This window comes from Lissotriton helveticus, chromosome 6 (assembly GCF_964261635.1).
Source record: "Lissotriton helveticus chromosome 6, aLisHel1.1, whole genome shotgun sequence".
Taxonomy (NCBI): domain Eukaryota; kingdom Metazoa; phylum Chordata; class Amphibia; order Caudata; family Salamandridae; genus Lissotriton; species Lissotriton helveticus.
Window position 1 is genome coordinate 818,618,911 of NC_136067.1, and position 20,747 is coordinate 818,639,657.

Sequence of the window (20,747 nt, forward strand, 5' to 3'; positions counted from 1 at the left end):
GCTGGCGGAGAAGATGGGGTCGAGCGTGTGGCCGGCGTAGTGGGTGGGGGTGTTCACCAGTTGCTTGAGTCCGAGGTTGGCGAGGTTGTCGAGCAGGGTGGGGGTGTTGTTGTCGTTGTTGTTCTCTAGGTGGAAGTTCAGGTCCCTTAGGGGGATGTGGTCTGATGAGGCGAGGGCATGTGGGCTGACTGAACTGTGTGCGTGGGCCCGGGGGTCTGTAGATGAAGGTTCCTCTGAGGGTGGTCTTGGGGTCGGTGTGGAACTGGAAGTGTAGGTGTTCGGCGGTGGTGAGGGCATCTTCGGAGTTGGTTGTGACGTTGATGGTGTTCATGTAGATGATGGCGATTCCTCCTCCGGTTTGGTTGGCGCGGTCCTTTCGGGTGATCTTGTAGCCGTCCGGGATGGCTATGGCGATGTCGGGGCTGAGGAGGTGTTCATCCAGGTTTCTGTGAGGAAGGCGACGTCTGGTGCTGTGGTGTCGAGGAGGTCCCAGAGTTCGACGGCTTGCTTGTGGACAGAGCGGGTGTTGAGCAGAATGCACTTGAGTTGGTTGTTGTTGTTGCCTGGTCCGGGTGGTGCGGTGCAGGTTCGGACGCAGGTGAATTTGCAGGTATGGCAGGATAAGGGTCCGTGGGTGCGCTTCGGAGTGGCTTGGTAGCAGGCAGATGATCGGCCGGTGTTAAGTGCGTGGAGGGTGGTGGGGTCGTACTTTTGACGGGTTTCTTGGTTTCGGCGGGGGCCAGGGTTTCTGGCGCTGGGCCCGGTCCAGGTGCGGACGGGCGCAGACGGGCTTGCCTTTGACGCGCCTTCGGCGTGCCAGCGGCGCGTGCCCGCTGCGCGGCCTCCATATGAGGGGCTGAGGGTGGGAGGAGCAGCTGGGAGGCGGGAGCGGGGCGTCGAATGGGGCACCAGGGGGGGCGGGGGAGCAGGGGAGGCAGCAGCGGGAAGCACAACGGGGCGAGCGGGAGTGGGTTGGAACAGAGAGAGAACCGGGGCAGGTGGGGAGAGGGCACAGAGGGCACGAGGGTTGGAAACACAGGCAATAAAACAGTAAGGCAAAAGACAGTAAGAGGCACCAGAGGAGGCAGCCCAGGACGGGCAGAGGCAGTGATCCTAGGTACAGCGGTGGCGGCAGCGGGACAGCGTCACAGGAGGACCGTGTGGCGGCTGAGGGGGATGACCTACCTGGTGGCAGGGTTAAGGGTACGCCTATTAATGTACTAGGGCTATATTAAGAAGAGTTACCCAAATACCTTCCACTACCAGACACTACATGCTCATATAATCAGTCTCATTATGGAGCGTCTGGAACCCTGTATTCCAGCGCAATCGCTTCCAAGAGCAGCTGCATCTGGCGAGTCCTTAGCCAGGACAACGCAGCATGGCCCAGTAGCAGCACAGCCGGACACCACACTGCAGAGGCCATTGGCAACAGACCTGACCACCTCCTCTGTGACCACCATTGCAGGAGTACCGCTGGACATCTCCAAGCATCACCGCACAACACCCCTGCCATCCCACTGCAGCATTAATTAGAATTCTCCTCAATACCACCAACTAATCGTTCACAACAGCACTGCTTGGTGCCCACTGAAACCAACAAATGACCTGCCACCATAGAAGCTGTCAGCTAGAATTACATCAAGAAACCCAAATAAAAGAATAGATATTGCACAGAACGCTCCAAAATGCGAATAATTAGCTTTCAGTGAGGCATATCAAGTGTGTTGTAAATAATATTGATGAAAAAGTAATTCAATATCAATACGTATTTAAGAGACTGTAATAGCACATCCAACACGTGCAGAAAACGTGCTGTTCATGATGATATCGGAATAGTTTTTCTGTGGGTGACTTTGTACCTAAGCCTCTTAGTTTTGGAAACAAGATTTTACTAAAAACAAGTCTATATTAATTATGCTTTTTATAGATAGTGGTTTTAATTGTGCAGAATGCAATAAAATAGTTAAGCACTGCTGCCTAAGCATTTTCATTTTATGTTGGCCCGGGGGTACATGTTCCAGAATAAGCTATTAATGTGTGTGACAATTTCCTCGAATCTCTTGAGGAAATTCACCATAGCAGCTCTGCAAATAGGAATCTGAAAACTGCGCACCTACAAATTAACAACACTGTGCTAACAAAAATTACTGCTCGTGAAATAAGGGATCAAACACTTGGTATTTTGATATACAATGGCTGATCTCTTAATACAATATTTGGGAACTTAGTCTAAGGTATAAGTGTTCACAGCTAACCATGGACTGAGGAACGTGCACACACACACACCATACATGTGTACCATACATGTGTACATCATAATGTCTGGAGTTCCGTCTCTTTAGCAATTTTTTCATAAAAAAAGGAGCTTGGGGAAATGAGTTCTGTGAATCGCAGCTGCAAAATAATTACACACACGCCGTTTTTAGCATTTTAACAATGCAATAATACCAAACATTTGTTCTCATTAGGATGCAAATCAGCTGATTAATCCCACAAGAGAATGCCAGCACACTCAGCTTTAAATGTAAGTTTTTTGTGAAATATTAATACGTGACAAATCTGTGCAAGTACTGTTCACTTCCCCAGCACTTATGTGTGACGGGATGGAATGCTGCACGACTTAAAGCTGTGGCATGTTACATGTACCCACATTGTGCAGCTATACAGGGAGGTTTTCACTGCGCCCGCTGTGTGATTAATCCGCGCGAGATGCTGGTGCGTGCTGAAGAGTGGCAGAGGTGGTTGTTTAGATAACATGTCGACCGGTAGGCGTGGCTTGGACGGCAATGTGGACGGTCGTCTGAGTCCGTCAGCTCCGCAGTCCCGAGGCCAGCAACAGCGAATTTAACGAGCCAAACAGAATATAAGCGCACATCAAGACCAGATTCCGATACTGGAACCCACAGGCAACAAACTGAGCCCGAAAAACAGGAAAAGAAACGAGCCAAGCCGGAAATACGGACTTTGAACCCTCCGGGCTAGAAGCTGATAAAGAAGGGGGACAAAATGGCGCCCTAATGCCTGAGGCGGGAGGCCTAATCGCAAGCGGAGGGAGAGAGAGAGAGAGAGGTGAGCCCACGGTGGAACTCAAGCGCAGCTTGACCGCAGAACTCTCCGAACTACCAGCATTGGAATAGAAATCCCCCAAGTACGAGTAGGAACTGAGAGGCAAGCCACCAGAGCAAAAAGTAGCAGCGGAGATAGGAAACGGGGAACACCGCGGAACACCGCGAAAGCGGGGGCCGGCACTCAGACAACAGAGAGACTAAGACTAAAGGACTTAAGTTTTTAAGCAGCAAGCCTACCATCGGGTTTTTCTTTTCGTGCAGCCGAACGGGACCAGCTCCGAAGGCTCGAAACGAAGGCGAAACACACGCTCACGTAGGGCGCCGCCATTTTGCAAACGTCACCTCCGGAAATATCATCGGGGGGAAAACAAAGGAACAGAAAGTGGATGTGAGGAGAAGCTAGCACAGCAGCAAACAGCAAACGGCACATACACTGAACGCTGCAAGCTGCTCCGACATTGGAGTACCAGAACCGAGAGGCAAACAAACCGCCTGCACATCTCTGGGCAGCTGCAAGGTAGACACCGACCGTGAGTGCGACCAGTAAGGCGGCACGGAAAAGCACCACACCCACACGAGCACAACAACAGCTGGCTGTCTGAGCGGAAGAGGCACTGTTGAGGCTACCGAGGCTGCCACACGAACGGCGGTTGCATCAAATACCAACAAGCGACCAGAGGTGCAAGCACAGGAAAGCAGAGCATAGGGGCACACGAAGGTGCCGGTGGGCAAACGAGAACCCACAACTCAGGTCATAAGGAGCAGCGGTCACAGAGAGCCTAACAAACAGGTTAACAAACTGACACACGAGGAGCAAGCGACTCACGGATATACACAGTTGGGAGAGCGAATCGAAGGACACAAACAAGGAGACAGGTCTAGAGCCAACGAGCACCGGGGGCCGAACAAAAGCGCGGCACAGCCAATACCGGCCATAACGAAGCAGCAAGAACGCGCAAAAAGAACCGCGACCAAGGAGGACATAGCGCCTCGAACACGCCAACCAGGGTGCACAATACCCAGAAGCGGGAAGGCGAACGAGATAAAGCAAGCGCTGGCAGGGGCAAAATCAAAGACAAGAACTAGAAACATAAGAGAACCCAGCAGATATCGAACACCACACACGACGCCGGCACCGACTCCAGCATTAAAGGCAAAATCAACCGCAGCCCTAACTTCAACCCGGAAGGAAGAACAAACAGTCTCCATACAAGGAGACACCTCGGCACAATGGCCGGACAGGAGGGGAAAACGGCAGGAGACCAGAAAAAGCCCAGGAAAGACATCCCGGAGTCGCCAATGAAACTTAAATACGAAACCAGCACTCTAGAGACAATCCTGAAAAGAGTCAACGAAGGCAATGCAGTGGCAAAAGAAACAAAACTCACAATAGACAACATGCAGCTAGAACTGGCAGCAATTAGAGCGGACCTGCACAGCACCAACACGAAGATAGAAGCCGCAAAAAAGCGCATAAGCGAAATCGAGGACGTGACCATCACAAACACCAGAACACTAGCAGAGTGCTCAAAGACCTCGAAAGCCATGCAAAAGCAGCTCGCGGAACAAGAAGACAAAGCACGTAGGGGCAACATAAGGATCCTGGGCGTCCCAGAAGGGACTGAGGACACAGCCGGTACCTGCGCAGGAAGATATGCTACCTAAATTGACGGGCCTGAAATTCGATAGGCAATTTGAGGTTGATAAAGCATACCGAGTCCCGGCAGGAAAACCAGCACAAGGGAAGCCCCCCAGGCCGATAATCTGCTGCCCACTAGGATCCGGCCATACTGACGCCACCTTTGCCTTCGCCCGGAAGAACCAGTACCTGACCTGGGCAAGCAGCAAGATAGTGCTAACACAGGACTACTCCAAACCAACAGTAGAAACAAGGACGGGATTTCTCGCACTAAGAGATGCCCTCCGCAGAAGGAAGCTCAATTTCAGCTTCACTGGCCCTGCGTGTTTCAAAATCACAGACAACTGCAGAACAATGGTATTTGAGGATCCAGAGGAGCTAAGACGCTACATACAAGGACCACCAGCAGAAGAAATGGAGATCAAGAGCCCGGGTCCAAGCGCAGCAAAGAGAAGCGCATCACCAGGCGCTTCAGAGAAATCGGAATAAACCGCTATGAAGAGGATGCACTACGTAACTACCTCATTTAAAAGCTACCTCAACACTAGCAGTGGTCCCCTCAACCAAAGAACAATGAACCATGCAACAGAGAGACCACGCCATCCCACAACAACCTACCTCAAGACAGAGACTACCTCAGGACATTGAACAAGGAGGAGAAAAAAGAGAGTTAATTGCGAGTATGATCTGAGCAGGACAATATCCTAGAAGCAGCCTGAACAAGGGACGGTCTAGGCTATCATGGACAAACGAGCGAATGAACACAAGGCCTCAGGGACGATTGCGGAGCAAAGGGAACTTTGTCGTTGCACACTCACTCAGCAAGTAAGGGGGGGAGGGAGGGAGGAGGGGAGGGGTGACGGGGAGAGGGAGGGGGGTGCGGGGCGCACGTACATGGGTTGCTTTCATTTCTGCTTCTTTCTCTTTTTCTAACTCTATTCCCCGATCTACTACCCCCACCTATCCATTGGAACCCTAAGCACAGGGGGGGAAAGTGAGGAAACACAGATGCGCAGACGCAGGCGGAGACAGCTAGCAAAACAGCCAGTTAAACACCATATAGAATGACATGTAACCAGCTCACACAAATCACCGCTGACATCAAAGTAGTGTCCATGAACGTCAAGGGTCTGAACCACCCAGTTAAGAGGAGGAAAATTCTAGACCATCTGGCGAAACTTAAGAGCGACATATATGTTCTACAGGAAACTAGACTAGGAGCGGAAGACATATGCCGCCTCAAGGCCAACTGGATAAGTGAGGACATAGGCTCACCCGCACAAAACAAAAAGAACGGAGTCATCACTATAGTAAGCAAGAAGTCAAAGCTAGTAATAACAAACTCACAGGCAGACACAGAAGGCAGGTTACTACTGACAAGCCTAGCCAGAGGGGATGAGCCCATACATGTAGCAAACATCTACGGTCCTAACACGGACGACAGGACCTTCTGGGAGAGGGTCGAGACACAGCTAGACACCCTACCACTAGGGGAACTCCTTATGGTGGCTGGCGACATGAACCAAGTCTTAGACCCAGCAATTGACAGACACCCGCTGAAACCGAGTCAGACAGCACATAAAGGGAGCATCCTGAAGAACTTATGTACTAGACTCAACCTAAAAGACCCATGGAGACTTCAAAACCCAGATGGTCGAGAGTACACGTTCTACTCAACACCACACAACTCCTACAGTAGAATAGACTATATACTGATCTCGGACACACACACTCACCTAATCGACCAGACAGAAATAGGCCCACGAGCGATCTCTGATCACTCACACATTAGCCTTGCACTGTCAGGCAAACACAACGAACGGCCAACACGCAGATCGAGATTTGACGATGACCTGCTTAAAAACACAACAGCCAAAGCAGAAATAGAGACAGCAATAAAAGAGTACCTTTCATTTAACGATACCCCGGACATAGACAGAGACGCTCTATGGGACGCCCTTAAAGCCACGACCAGAGGCATAGTACTCACCATCAAGGGCAGGCTAAACAGAGAAAGGAACAGAAAAATATCTGGCCTAGAGCAAGAGATAAAAGATCTAGAAACTGGACACATAGCCAACCTGGAGGATAGGAACTCTCTCACTACACTAACAAAAAAGAAATACGAACTAAACAGAATTCTCAGTGAAAGGGCGGGTACCTGGCTAAACAAGTACAAAGCCATAAATCTATGCACTGCAAATAGAGCAGGGAAGGCGCTAGCGTCTTACCTCAAAGGCAAGCAAAAACAACATTCAATAGCAGCAGTCAGAGACAGCAAAGGCAAATCCCAGACAGCAAACAAGGAGATACTCAACGCGTTTAGAGATTTCTACGCGCAACTCTACAAAAGAGACACCACCCTAGGCGGAGATGGAGGCAAGGAACTCCTAGACCGCATCACAACCCCAACACTAAACAGTGCCCAGCGAGAATTGCTTGAATCAGACATCACAGGTGATGAGATAGGGAGAGCTGTAGCCAGCCTCAAAGACAACAAAGCTCCAGGCCCAGACGGATTCACTGCCAGGTTCTACAAACAGTTCCTACCACTACTCAAGCCCACGCTGATAGAAGTACTCACACACTGCATCACACAAGGCAGAATGACACCGACAATGGCGGAAGCCAACATCATAGTCATACCCAAAGAAGGCAAGGACACCCAGCACCCCAAAAACTACAGGCCAATATCACTCATCAACGTAGACTGCAAAATCTATGCAAAAATCCTGGCGACCAGACTGAACACCTACCTACCCAAGCTCATACACTGCTCGCAGGTTGGCTACCTTAAAAACAGAATGTCCCACGACAACACCAGATTGCTCTGTCACATAATAAACCACGCCAGCAAAAGCAACAACGCAGCGGTAATGATAGCCTTAGATGCCGAAAAGGCATTTGACAGAGTGTCCTGGCCATTCCTAGACCAGTGCATGCAGAAATTTGGAATGGGACCCAACTACAGGAAGATGGTCCTGGCTCTATATAATGACCCAAAGGCGCGTGTAGTGGTTAACGGGGGGACATCTGAGCTACTATGCTTAGAACGCGGAACGAGACAGGGATGCCCATTATCACCGGCCCTCTTTCTCCTAGCAATAGAGCACATGATACGAACAAATACAGACATAACCGGGATACCGATAGAGGGAGAAACTTTCAAACTAGCGGCATACGCAGATGATGTGCTAATAATAACTGAAAACCCAGAAGAGTCAATTAAAGCCCTCATGAACACTATAGAACAGTATGCACACGTATCAGGATATAAACTGAACAGGGAAAAATCTGAGTGCAAACCACTAAACGTCCATACCATGAAGACAGTACTAGGGACATCTGGGCTCACATGGCAAAAAAAGTCCATCAAATACCTAGGCATCCTATTAGAGAAAGACCTCAGATCCACGCTAGACCAGAACGAACAGGCAATACTACGTAAAATAAAAGAACGTACAGAGGGGTGGTCACCCGAGTTCACCACATGGTGGGGTAGGGTGGAAACGATCAAGATGATGCTAACGCCGATAGTGAACTATATGCTTAACATGCTCCCACTGTTTAACACAGTGGACTTCCACAAAAAACTAGATAAACTGCTCAACACGTTCCTGTGGAAAGGCAAGAAGCCCAGAATGAGCCTACAAAAGCTGAGACTAGCCAAAGGCCTGGGGGGGCTCAATATAACAAACGTTAAGACATTCCAAACGGCATGCATAGCAAAAACAAGGACTACACTGGCTTACCCCTAAACATGAATACATCCCGGCCTGGCTCTTGCTAGAGAAAAGGCTCCTAGAGGCATGGAACCCATCGCACTACTCACCGCAACCAGATTCCCCGCAATTAGGCAGAACCCTATACTAAGGAACACTAGGATGGCCCTTCTTAAGATAGACAGGCTTCTAGACACAAGCGTGAAGAACTCGCAGCTGGAGTCCATATGGCACAACCCCAGAATCAAATACAGAGACAGAACACTAGACATACACTCCTGGTACAAGCGTCGCATCTCCACAGTTAACCAATTACACCAACACGGCCCAAACACCACGTTCGACACACTCAAAGAGGAACACAGACTGGAGAACATAGAACTATACAACTTACTGAAGATCAAGGTGGCGGTCAACAAGGCTGGCCTTAACAAACACACACCGGCGATCCTGCAATATGCAACCAACCTAAACAAGCTAGGACATCAGGTAGCACACTTGTACAAAACGCTAAGCCCCAAATCCTCCACACTCAACAACAAGATCACAAAATACTGGGAAACACTGACAGGTAGAGAGTTCAGCGAGGAGGAGAGGACCGACCTCTGGTCATCCGCGTCGAGAAAGAAGGTATCCACCACCCTAGACCAAACTAAACTCTGGCTAATACACAAAGCATACTGGACCCCCGCCCGCCTAGCCTCCATGGGAATCAGAGAAAGCGATTCCTGCTGGAACTGCAACAAACACACCGGGGATGTAGCACACCTCCTATTCCACTGCACCAAAGTCAAGAGGTTCTGGAACACGATAGGCACGCTGATAAATGACATAACCGGCGCCTCACTCCAACTGGAATTCCACAGTCTGGCAATGGGCTTCATGGCCCCCTCAATCAAACACATAGAGGACAGGGACCTGATAGATCTACTGCTGACGGCAGCAGTCAAGACGGTTCTGTCCAACTGGAAGGACACGGCAAAAGCCACATTCAAAGGATGGTTCAACTGGGTGACATTCCTAAGGGGAGCGGACACCATAACGGCCAAGCACACACAGACACCCCAGAAGAAATGCGAAATGTGGCGATCACTGGACAACTACCTGTCCTCGCACAAGCCGCCGTAGCTATGGCAACGCAGCAAGAGGAGCCCCATTGAGCAAAGGAACGGTAACAGGACACCGCCCCTTTACCGCACCCTTACTTCTGCTCCTGCCCCTGTGCTTCTTCACTCTATCTTCTCCTCTTTCTCAGCTCTTGGGGTTAAGGGGGTGGGCAAGTAGCAAATGAGCGTGTGACAATCAAAAGACAGTAGGGGGGAGGGAGGGAGAAACAGAAGACTACTGAATGGAGGGCATGTACTAACAAAGGAACAGAATGCCGGAATTGAACAGCCGCAGTCAGAAATTTCTAATTGCCAAGATAATTGATTTATGCGCCTCCCCACGACATTTCCCTCCCATCAACGGGGAGGGGGGAGGAGAAGGGGAGTGGATGGAATAGGTGGGCACATGGTGCGTGAGGGACAGTAGTGATATGCAATGTAAGGGTAGACCTATAAAGTGAAGATATGCAATGTAAGGTTAGAGTTTAATTTCATATGAATGAAAAAAGTGGAATAAATAAATAAATAAAAGCTACCCCCGGAACGGAGGACAGGTAGCTTGGAGTCGGGCTCCCCACAGGAGCTGAACAGTGCGCACTAAAGTCTCCATCTCGGCGGTCTCACACTTGGGAGCGCCACCTCACACCTGGAGTACAGTCTCATACTGTGGGAGCAAGATTTGTACCGGGTAGAGCAGCCTCGAGCTGCAGGGTGCCGTTTCACTACTCAGTACGCACCCTGCCACGGCATTCGAAACCCCCTGAATTGTTTTATATTGTAGACACACGCACCTTCATGACGACTGTGTCAAGTATCCCAATTCCCAATGGTGAATGGAGGAAAACAATTAGGGACACCTGTCCGCCGTGGAGGCCACATCGGACAAGCAATGTCCACCCTGTCTCACCCTCGGGGTGGCATACAGACAGAGTCACGTTGGGGACCCATACACATACCTTTCACAAGGCAGCCAAACTAGTATAGTATACACGACTCCTCACCAATATATTGTCCTACTAGTACCTCCTGCAGTCAAGTCAGTCGTGGCCCCGGGCCGGTAAGCAGCAACTGGCACTAAATGATAAAGTGTCTCGGGGCATTCGAGGGAGTCAGAGAGAGTTGTTTCTGCAGTCCATGTCCTGTCTGAGGACGAGTCTGCGCAGACTCGAATCCTCGGCTTCCCACCTGCCACACCCCTTTCCCAACTCGTCACAGGGTGGGTTCCACCACGCCCTGTAAATAGTTGGGAAAGGGGTGGGTGGGTGACAGTCTTCACTCTCTGACTGACGTGGAGGGTTAGCGATACTGGGCTTGGACTTAAAACGCCAGGGGCTAACTTTCCCTCCATGCCATCAGCCATCAGGGGGTGGAGACTGGAGCTTGAAGCTAGGTCTTTGCCGAGCTGATGACATCACAGCCTTCAAGGCTGTGAGTCTGTTGGCCCGGCAAACACTTAGGCTTCTTTGCGCCCGCAAGGGGTCAGTCACGTCACTTGACATGCTTCCCTTCAAGTTACGGCGGCATTGGTGAGTGCCGGGCTGCTGCTGACAGTGGCTGTGGCGATTGTGTAACACTAATGGAGCAAAAATTAAAAGTTAAAAAACATATATTTTTTTAATAAATAAAAATGAATAAATGAATAAATATGATTGAGCAGTTTTTGGGAACGGGGGCAGAGCTCCAACGCCCTTGGGGAGAAACCGCCACAGCCAATGGAGATGAGAGACTGTTTGCTATTTTGATCATTTGGGATCTGTCAGAGAGAAGAGGCAAACCATTTAAGCACTGTGCCTTCCAAACCCATTCTCTGTTGAAGAGTGTTAAGGAGAGTGTTGTGATTGACAGTGTCAAAGCCTGCAGAAAAGTCTAGAAGAATCAAAAGACAAGATTCCCCTGAATCGAGTATGCGCAGCGCGTCATCAATCACTTGCAGCAGGGTTGTTTCAGTGCTGAAGTTTTTAATGAAACCAGACTGAAAGTTGTCAAGAAGATCATTTTCCTTAATATGATGGGAAAGTTGTTTCGCTACACATCTTTCTGTGATTTTCGCAAGAAAAGGGAGGTTATTGATGGGGCGGAAGTTGTTGAGGTTGTTCGCATCAGCGGTGGGTTTTTTAAAAAGAGGGGTAACCTTTACTATTTTAAAGGTAGTAGGAAGGGAGCCTTGACTAAGGAAGAGGTTGACCAGACTGGTCCAATAGGAAAGAGTATGGGTGTGGAAGTCAATGGCAATGTCACTAGGGATGGGGTCAAGAGAATGGTTGGAGGGCTTTGTTTCGAGGATGCATTTGAGGAAGGCATCTTCAGAGATGGCGTCAAAGTTCTGCCAAATGACTAAGGATTTGCGCTCCTCTAGGGGGTAGGATGAATGACCTGATCCACCAATGATTTCACTTTTTCGTCAAAGAATATAGCGAATTATATTGCTTTCTTTGCAGAATCCTCTGGCTTGAGGGTTGGGGGAGAGCAGTTAGGATTTTTGATGAGATCGAATAGTTTTTTGGGTCTGTTTTTGGCTGAGTTGAGAAAGGTTTTGAAGTGTGATGCTTTTTCAAGGAAGATGTGTTTGTGGTACTTGGATCTTGCTGAACGTAGCATAGCAAGATTAGTTGTGGATGGATCTTGTCTCCATTGTTTCTCCAGGATTATCAGGTTCTTCCTTTCTTCATAAAGGGATTTGTTGAACCAAGGTGCTGAGGGAATACGCCTTTTCCTTTTAAGAGGAGCGACATTATCGATTTCGACTGCAAGGACTGAGAGGCATTGGGAGCTGAGATTATTGACGTCCAAGTTCGGGTCTAGCCTTGGAAGTGATAGCAGAGCAGAATCACAGAGAGTATCGAGGTCAATGTTTTTGGTGTTACGGAACACGATAGTAGTCCTTTTAGGTTGGCCAAGAGTTATAGGTGAAGAGAGAAGGGGATGAGGAAGCGGTCAGACCAGTCTACATGAATAGGGATGGCAATAAGCATGTCTACATTAGATATAACAAGGTTCAGAATTCTTGCATCCTTAAGCTGCATGCTGTCTCAAAAATATTCACTACATTCCTTAAATACAGCATTAAAAAACTGTCTTTTAATTAAAACTTCTGTTTGTTGCCTCTGCTTTTTCTTCTCTTCAAATGTCCCTTTTCTTCCCTTCCATCCTCTGCATGCCTCCTCTCTCTAAGCACAACCTACTCTGACACATGCATGTTTGAATATACTCTATTTTCAGACAAATTCCCACAACTCATTTACTAGATCGCAATCTCCCTTCCTTCTGCCGAAAGTCGTACCAATGCAACCAACAATACCTAATCTCCTCTAACTCCTGTATTAAACTCACCAACCATGTGTTTGAGAACCCCCTCAGCCCCCACACCACTAATGATTGCTGCCAACCACTAATACTTTGTCCAGCATAAAACAAGCTGAAATGACTGCATGGGATGGTTTGCTTTGAGCGCACAAGACTAATCCCAATAACTAACAGTAACCAATAACACTGAACTAACCATTAACCTTGGGTTCCGGAGCAGTAAGGAGCTTCAACGGCTCTCAGGGGTAGTAAGCGCTATATAAAGATATATATGCAATTACAATTACAATATACTATGCATGATCCAGGGATTGGTGGAAGATGGACTAGTGGTGTTCATGGGAAAACATTTTTATAGTCATAATGTTTTGATTGGATGCTGTATTTTATATGGTAAAGAAAGAGAAGCATAATCCGAAGCCTCTGTTCCTGACATAGAATTGCCTGAAGAAAAGGTGTTCTGTGTTTTTTAACTCAGACCCTCCACCAAGTTGTTTCACTATGAAATCACCCATTAGGAAGTACATGGAGGGAGATTAGCCTCGAAGTCTTATTATACATGAAGCAGTCTTCTATTGCACTTTGAACATAAACCAAGTAGAATAAAATGCAACTGTACTTCCGCCTAATGATACCAGCATCGGCCATGAGAGGGAGAGGTGTAATTGCAAGAGAAGAAGGACTCCAAATTCGGTCCTCTGCCGTGTAGAAACTTGATGACCATATTGCTTTTCAATCAATCGCAAGGGATCGACAGTCACAGTCAGTGGAAAAGTGGAGTCAAACGCCGCCTGTGTTAAACGCTGAAAGAGATCGTTCTCCTGAGAGCGTAAAAGTATTTTTGAAAGAGAACTACTCAGCATCCGGGAGTTGAAAAGACGTTTTGTCCATCCTGCTTATGCATTCACAGCTACAAAGAAATATAATGTATATGACACAAATGATTCGGCATCTAAAACACAGAAAGATAACCTTATTCTGGCAGAAACCGTCAGTTTCTAATGTTTTTATAAGGCTTCGCATCCCTTGGTAAGATGTCGTCCATATTCTGCTAGGCGTTCCCGTTCATGTGCACATCAAAACAGGCCCCGCCCATTGAATTTTTCAGCCTGCGTCACGTGCACGGAAGACTGTCAGTTTGGTTGGAACAGTGCGTTGGGGACTGGTGAGTGGCTCGTGGTGCACACTCGTGAGACCAACGGCAGACGCTGAGCCAGGATGTCTGGCAGTCGGGGAGCAGTTGTCACCCTCCTCAGCCTGGCCCTGCTCTGCTTGTTGGGCCGGGTCACCGCAGGTAAGCGAAGTACAGAGGGCGCTGCGGGTTGTATGCGTGGTTACGTGGATTATTCTCTGCTGCTGTTGCCATACGCTTTCAGTTTGAGCTGAAGGCGTCGCACAATTAATACAAAGTATTTAAGGTTGGCGCTGTCAGTAGTTTCATAGCAATACCCAGACTGGGATTTGAGTCGAGTTTCGAACAAAGAAGGAGTGCACCTCCTTAGTTTCTTAGTTATTTCGGGCAAAGTCCACTCCTCTACCTGCGTCAAACTCCTCCTGCCTTGTGGATCCCGAGATGCATTTTAAACCATGCATGTTCCTTGTGAATTAAACTGTACCTACAAGTGTCTGTCTTCCCCTCTCCACACACTAGATTTTGCTTGGGATGCAATGTTTGGAGTTGTTACTCATTAACAGCTCATTTGTGCATAAATATATATATATATATATATATATATAACATGGGGTATGGAATATGCACACAAAAAATAGTCCTTGCAAAACGTCAATCCGTGGTTACTGTATGGTGGGTGCCCGGTTTGCTTTTATGATGTAAACAACAAGAAGGAAGCCCAAGAAGAAGTGAAACTGCTGGAACATTTGAGGTCTTTGTTAGACAGTCTTGGTAGAAACGATCCGTCACCTATTTTCGGGGTCACTCCATTGACGGCTGTTTTTAAGTTGTAGCGTGATACAAATAATAACGCGAATTGCTTTCTGGCACGTGTTAGCGAATCGGGGAGTATGCCAGGTTAATAGGGGATTATTCAATTTTATAATCTTTCATATCAAGAGGCACAATTACACGTACTCGTTTGTAGCTTATTTTAAGCATATCGTGTTTTTGTTTAACTGGCGAAGAGAATTTTAACTTGGAAGAAAGAAAAGCTGAGTAAGGCAAATTGCGATAATCTCCTTAACTAGCTAGACTATACTATCAGTTTAATTTGATGGCACATTTCTTTTTGGTTTAATATCTTAATGGCGTTCTGCACCCCTGCAGAGATTTGCATGGGCTTTAAGCTACTCGTAATGTTTAGTTGCATTTGGTTGTGCAGAGATATATTTCTAACTTGCCGTGCGCAAGTTTCTATCTATCAAAGATAGGAGGAATGGTTTATTTATTTGCTGTTTATTTTGTAGCGACAGGTCAAATTCTCGTATTCTAGTTCCCTGTCAGTGCATGGATTTACTATAGGAGTCAAATAGTAACTTGTATATTACTATTTTCACTCCTAAAACGATGGCTCAATAATACTTAAACGTTTACTGAAGAAACCAGACGTAGGTGCGGTAGTTCTCTAAGTTCGATTTCAGAAATACCCTTCTCAAGCGATCATCAACGAACTCTATTCAAACCATGAGATCTCTGCTGCATTCTGCAGCATAAGTCATTAGTTCTAGAAAGTATACATTTATAACTTCATTATCAAGAGAGCTTTACTGGTTACCTCTGAAGGTAAGATTTAGTACATTTGCTTCAGTTTGAAAGCCGTTAGCAGTTGAAAACCATGATATCTTCATTCATTATATATTATATCTGTTGCTCAATACCTCAAGCGAAGTAGAGTAGAATGACACAAAATCAGTTTACACTCTGCGGCGAAAAATCATTCTCCATGTTGCGGCATCATGCAACACTTTCCCTGCACATCTAAAATGCCAGGAAAACATAATTCTTTTCTGGAACAAAATGAAAAAGACATCTAGTTCATTTGCACCACATTGTGTTGCAGTTTTCCCCAACAGATGGATGACAATTTTCCCCATTACCTCTGAGAAAAGACTTAATTTCTTGTCTCCTCCTTCTTCCCCTCTTTGTATCTTAATTTGAGTTCTAGCCTCTTTGTTATTTTAAATATTTTATTGTATTTCATAGCCCCAGTTCGCTTTTTGTTATTACATGTAAAGAGTACTGACAGCCTCCTGTGTAAGGGTGGGGCTATATCAGAATTATAAATACATTAAAACAGGCATCTGCGATCGTGATCTGCATTTACGGACAGTGTACATTTTAATACCTACAGGGGTGAATTGTATATTTTCATTATTCTAAGGTTTGTACAATGAGTATCAGTGAGTTGGGTTGTAATGAACACACTTGTTTTATTTATTCTTTCGAAATACTGCACTCAAATAGTAGGCACTGTTTAATAATCCTGTTTTTGATGTGTGCTTTATGAATGGTCAATATTATTTCCCATTCATGGGCCCGCAGATGTACAATAAGTTACATATAATGACCATTCGATGTACATGTTATTTTCCTAGCCTTTTAAATCATTTAGTAAAGAGTAAACCTAAGGCATATGGCGAAAACGATGTTACAAAATGAACAAGTAAAACATAAACAAGACTCCAAACAAACTACACCAATCACACCTCTTCATTTTCCAATTAATAATATACGAGGCCCCAGATGAAACGTGAGTTATCTATTTATAAAAATAAGCTCATATTGGAATAATTGGTGTTTTCCCTTGCAATCTGCTCGTCCACCTGGCTTCCTACTTCATTATAGAACACAGGCAATATGCCTATAAATATGTGCTAAGATCGATAGTTGTGCCAGTAGATCTATGAGCCTATACATACATAGTACACTTATGTTAATACTATCGAATAGAAAATCTAGATTTTTGTGTATTTTCTAAAAATTCTCTTTTCCAAACGGTTAAAAAATTGTTTTATGGCAAATCAAGTTTGGCTTGTTGTTGTTTGAAAGACTGCAAAGTACTTTGGTCATACAATTACATCAAAAACCCAAGAAATGTTCTCTTCCAAACCCCACAACCTCAGCCCTGAACAATGCCGGAGCGATTATTCAAAATGAGGTGCATAGATTTTTCTTGGAAAAGCCACTTAATCAGTCCATATCCAGTGCATTGCCTGAAATGTCTTGAAGTATTCTGGGGAATCATGTCTAATCTAATAGCCTTTGTTTTTCACCCAGTATTAAAGATAAGAACCAAACACATTGTCTCTCATCTGTCTTCCACTCACCCATTTGGGAGGCAGCCGAAGACACTTCACCTCTTATCCAGGTTTCCCGTAGCCCCAAGCAATGCTAGCAGTAAGCACAGTGTATCCAGATACCCAATTAATGTACAGTTTCCAGGCCAGAATGCTTCAAGGTAGGTCCCCCTATCTACTAGTCTAGGACATGGTGGAGTAACTACTTTGAGCGTTCAGCTAACTCCCCCCTCCCCCATTTCTCTGGTTAGCATGTGAGGTCCAATGTACGAAGGCTTTTTGTTGTGGCAAACTGCACTATTTACAGAATCAGGCTGTTTGGATTCGCAAAATGCTTTTTGCTATGTACAAATCACAAATGGTAATTAGGTAAAATGTTACTTTATCGCAGTTTTCTTTGTGCCTAATACTGGCTCGGTATTTGAAAGGAGCCTGTTTAGGGCTTCCCTTCCCAATACCAAATCTGAATGGTATGTATTAATGCTTTGTTTCCGAAATCGGGTCGCAAAACACAATTTACAGAGTAGAAATGTAGTGGTAAGTTGTTTGCATTCTCGAAGGGGTCCACAAGGATCCCTTCCCCTTTGAGAATGATGGAAAAAAAGATTTAAGAGAGGCAGTGGTCCCATGGATCACATCATTCTCGTAAAAAAAAATTATTTGAGTTTTCCTCAACCGCGCATAAACACTTGGACATCAATCAACAAATACATGGTTCTAGTGAAAGGAAAAAGACAAAGGTAAAAGAAGAGGGAAACAATCCAGGCCTAAACAACAGTCAAAGTAATAAACATGTTATTCTCATACCTTCCGTCTACCACTTAAAGTTCAAGTTTATCGATACAGCACAGTAACATTTATATGTTCAGCGGCTAATAAAAAGGAATATAACAACATAACAGAGGGGAAGAAAAACCTGTTCCCAATATGAACCATCTTGTGCAAATCACTCTTACCAATTGTATAACATCTGTTAGACAGACCAATATCCCCTCATGTCCGCTATGTTTACATGTAGACTCGTTTGCTAGATATACCTCCTGATTTACATTGTTTGTATGGGGGGGGGTATGTAAGAGGCTCTCCCTGGGTATAGTTATATACACATTTCATTCTTTTCCCTCTGGCTTCGCCAATAAGTAATCTTTCAGAGGTTGCCATATGTTTTTGGGACGTGAGGCAATCTGCTGCAGTGAGGTTCAGATTTCAAGTTTATTTTATTTGCATAGTTCGTTAAAACCATAGCAATACAAAAAGATTTCATTTCAAGACAATTTTTACATACAAAACTCCGAACTTCTAAAAACATAAAAATTCTTGTAGAAGACTGTGCCATGATTGTGCAAATTTACAAATCTAGTATTTAAGCGCCCAGTACATCACAAATGTTGCAGAACCGGCCCAGAGAATCACAATCTTCAAGAGCACCATTATTGGCACAGAAAGCCGTCAGTGGCCAGAGTTAGCAAATTGTGTACTGGCTGTTTTGGCGTTGCCTGTCTCAAGTGTCAAAGTTCAGAGAGCCTTTTCACAGATAAAAGTTTACATGGGAAGGAAAGAGCGAGCACACATGACCAAAGACTCACTGAAGAAGTATTATATGGTGTACTACTTTGTTTGATTTGGAAAAATGTATTTGAACCTAATATACACTGTAGCTACACTGTCTATATGCCATGCACTATCAGGGCAGAAGGCAAGCAATAATAAAAGCAAAACTATCAATAAACACAGGAAAAACTGTTTTTAAATGCACAAAATGTGTAACCACTGATAACCACTTTCTTTAAGGTATTGAAATCACTGGAAAAAACACACCAGAATTTACCACAAATAGACCTGTAAACAGAAAGGCCTACCTATGTTCCAAATAAATGAGTGAATATAACACTCCAACTGCCTCTCCTAATACCTCTTTAAATCATATACTGTTGGGGTGTCATTAGGGAGTAGACTTGGCGCCTATGGAGTTAGCGTCCGTATAAAGTGGCCCTATATTCCAGTGGTGCTAGAGGTGAGGGAAAACACCCAAGACCCTCAAATGATTCAACCCAAAGGTTTGTCCAAAACAATTCATATCCTCTGCACACACTCAAATTAAATGTGGACATTTTGACAATTCATCGTATAAAGAAAATCAAGAGAGTGCTTAACATTTTTTCTTTTTTCTTTAATCCACAACGCCCAGCCAACATGTGTTCCGTTGATAGGGGTGGACCCCACGACTTCTTCAGGGCTACAAAATATGACTGTAACACAGTCTGCTCACACGAACACGTGTAATAGGTGAACACATTTCACCATGAAGTGGAAACCCAGATAACCTGCACGTATAAAAACCATTTAGAAATTCAGTAAATCCTAGTGAAATCAACACTGCCCAAGCAGCATTTGTGTTTTATATATCATCGAGTGACAACAGTTCTGGCCAAATGCATTGTAGAAGGAAACTGAATAAAGTGTTCTCAGACAAGGTCTCTGAGACAACCGTTAACCCTGGTCATATTATGATTCTAGTCAGAAATGATTAAAATTGCGTAAATTAAGTATTAACCAGCCTGTCAAATTCCTTATAACCCCTATAATCACGGACTACATGGTGTGGCACATCATGCAATGTTGTGAAATACACACATGGTCAGATATAGCATCAGGAAGGTTCCCTACCTGTCAGACTTTTTAGATCCCAAAATGTAACTGTCCTGTACAAAAAAGGAAAGTGCCCTTTGTTACTGGTTGAATAGTAATGCTAGAAACTTCATAATTGTGTATCATAATTGAACAAAAGATATGTTATGGTGAGTCTCACCTCTCCGCCAGTTCTACTTCCCACTCGGCTATCATTAAGTATTAAAATAATAATGTCCAAAGATTTGCCCAAAATTATTTGAGGCAAACCCTGTAGAACAAATAATTGATATTAATAAACATAAAGTTGCACTCTTTCAATCTACAAAGAAAATCATCTTGCTATGTGAGCCCTATAGCGAGCCCCTAAATCTTACCTTGCAGTATGAAAACGGTATTATCCCAGTTTCATGTGTGAGTAGGTTGGTACACACAACCAGTTCCAGACACCTGGTGATGCTGGTGTTTAGCCAATTACTGTAAAAACATCCAATACGATGTTAATTCCAGAACCTGTGGGGCAGAGTAGAGCACATTGTGAGTCCAACGTATGTACGGATATCCAACCCCTTATGTTATCAGCCTCACAAAAATTGTACCCATGTACCTGAGCGCGAGTACACCTCTGATACAAATTTTGCATTCCGAGTTCGTGTTATGAACCGGAAGCAGTCTGGTTCTGTTCCTTCACTATTTGTGCAGGACTTGTCTTTGAACAATTAGAGCGGGGCTGCGCAGCGGTCCTGCTCCTCAACCGGAAGTGGAATCGGAATCCCAGCTGCAATCTATTGATAAACAGGTCCCCATATTAGAGCTTGCTAACTGGAACCTAGTATAAACGTCCCAGTTGAGTTAGTGTGTGTGTTCACTTGAAGCAAGGTCCCAAGAACACACAGAAGTCACTTTATATATTTATATGTGAAACTGTAGGTCCAAACTGGTTGACTTCACTTAAATGTGTCATCAGCCCCAGTAATCCACAAGCAGATTATTAATTGCCAAGTTTTAACTTTTTATTTATTTTTAG

At 45.5% G+C, this 20,747-nt stretch overlaps 1 protein-coding gene across 1 annotated transcript in view; it reads left to right on the plus strand.

Annotated features, from left to right (window-relative positions):
* Window positions 1-13,924: 13,924 nt before the first annotated feature.
* Window positions 13,925-20,747, plus strand: part of CD164 (CD164 molecule) — a 158,894-nt gene continuing 152,071 nt past the window's right edge. The window contains exon 1 of the mRNA XM_078648404.1: window positions 13,925-14,135. Coding sequence (XP_078504530.1) covers window positions 14,060-14,135 — 76 coding nt within the window. The 5' untranslated portion in view covers window positions 13,925-14,059. The remainder of the gene's footprint in view (window positions 14,136-20,747) is intronic.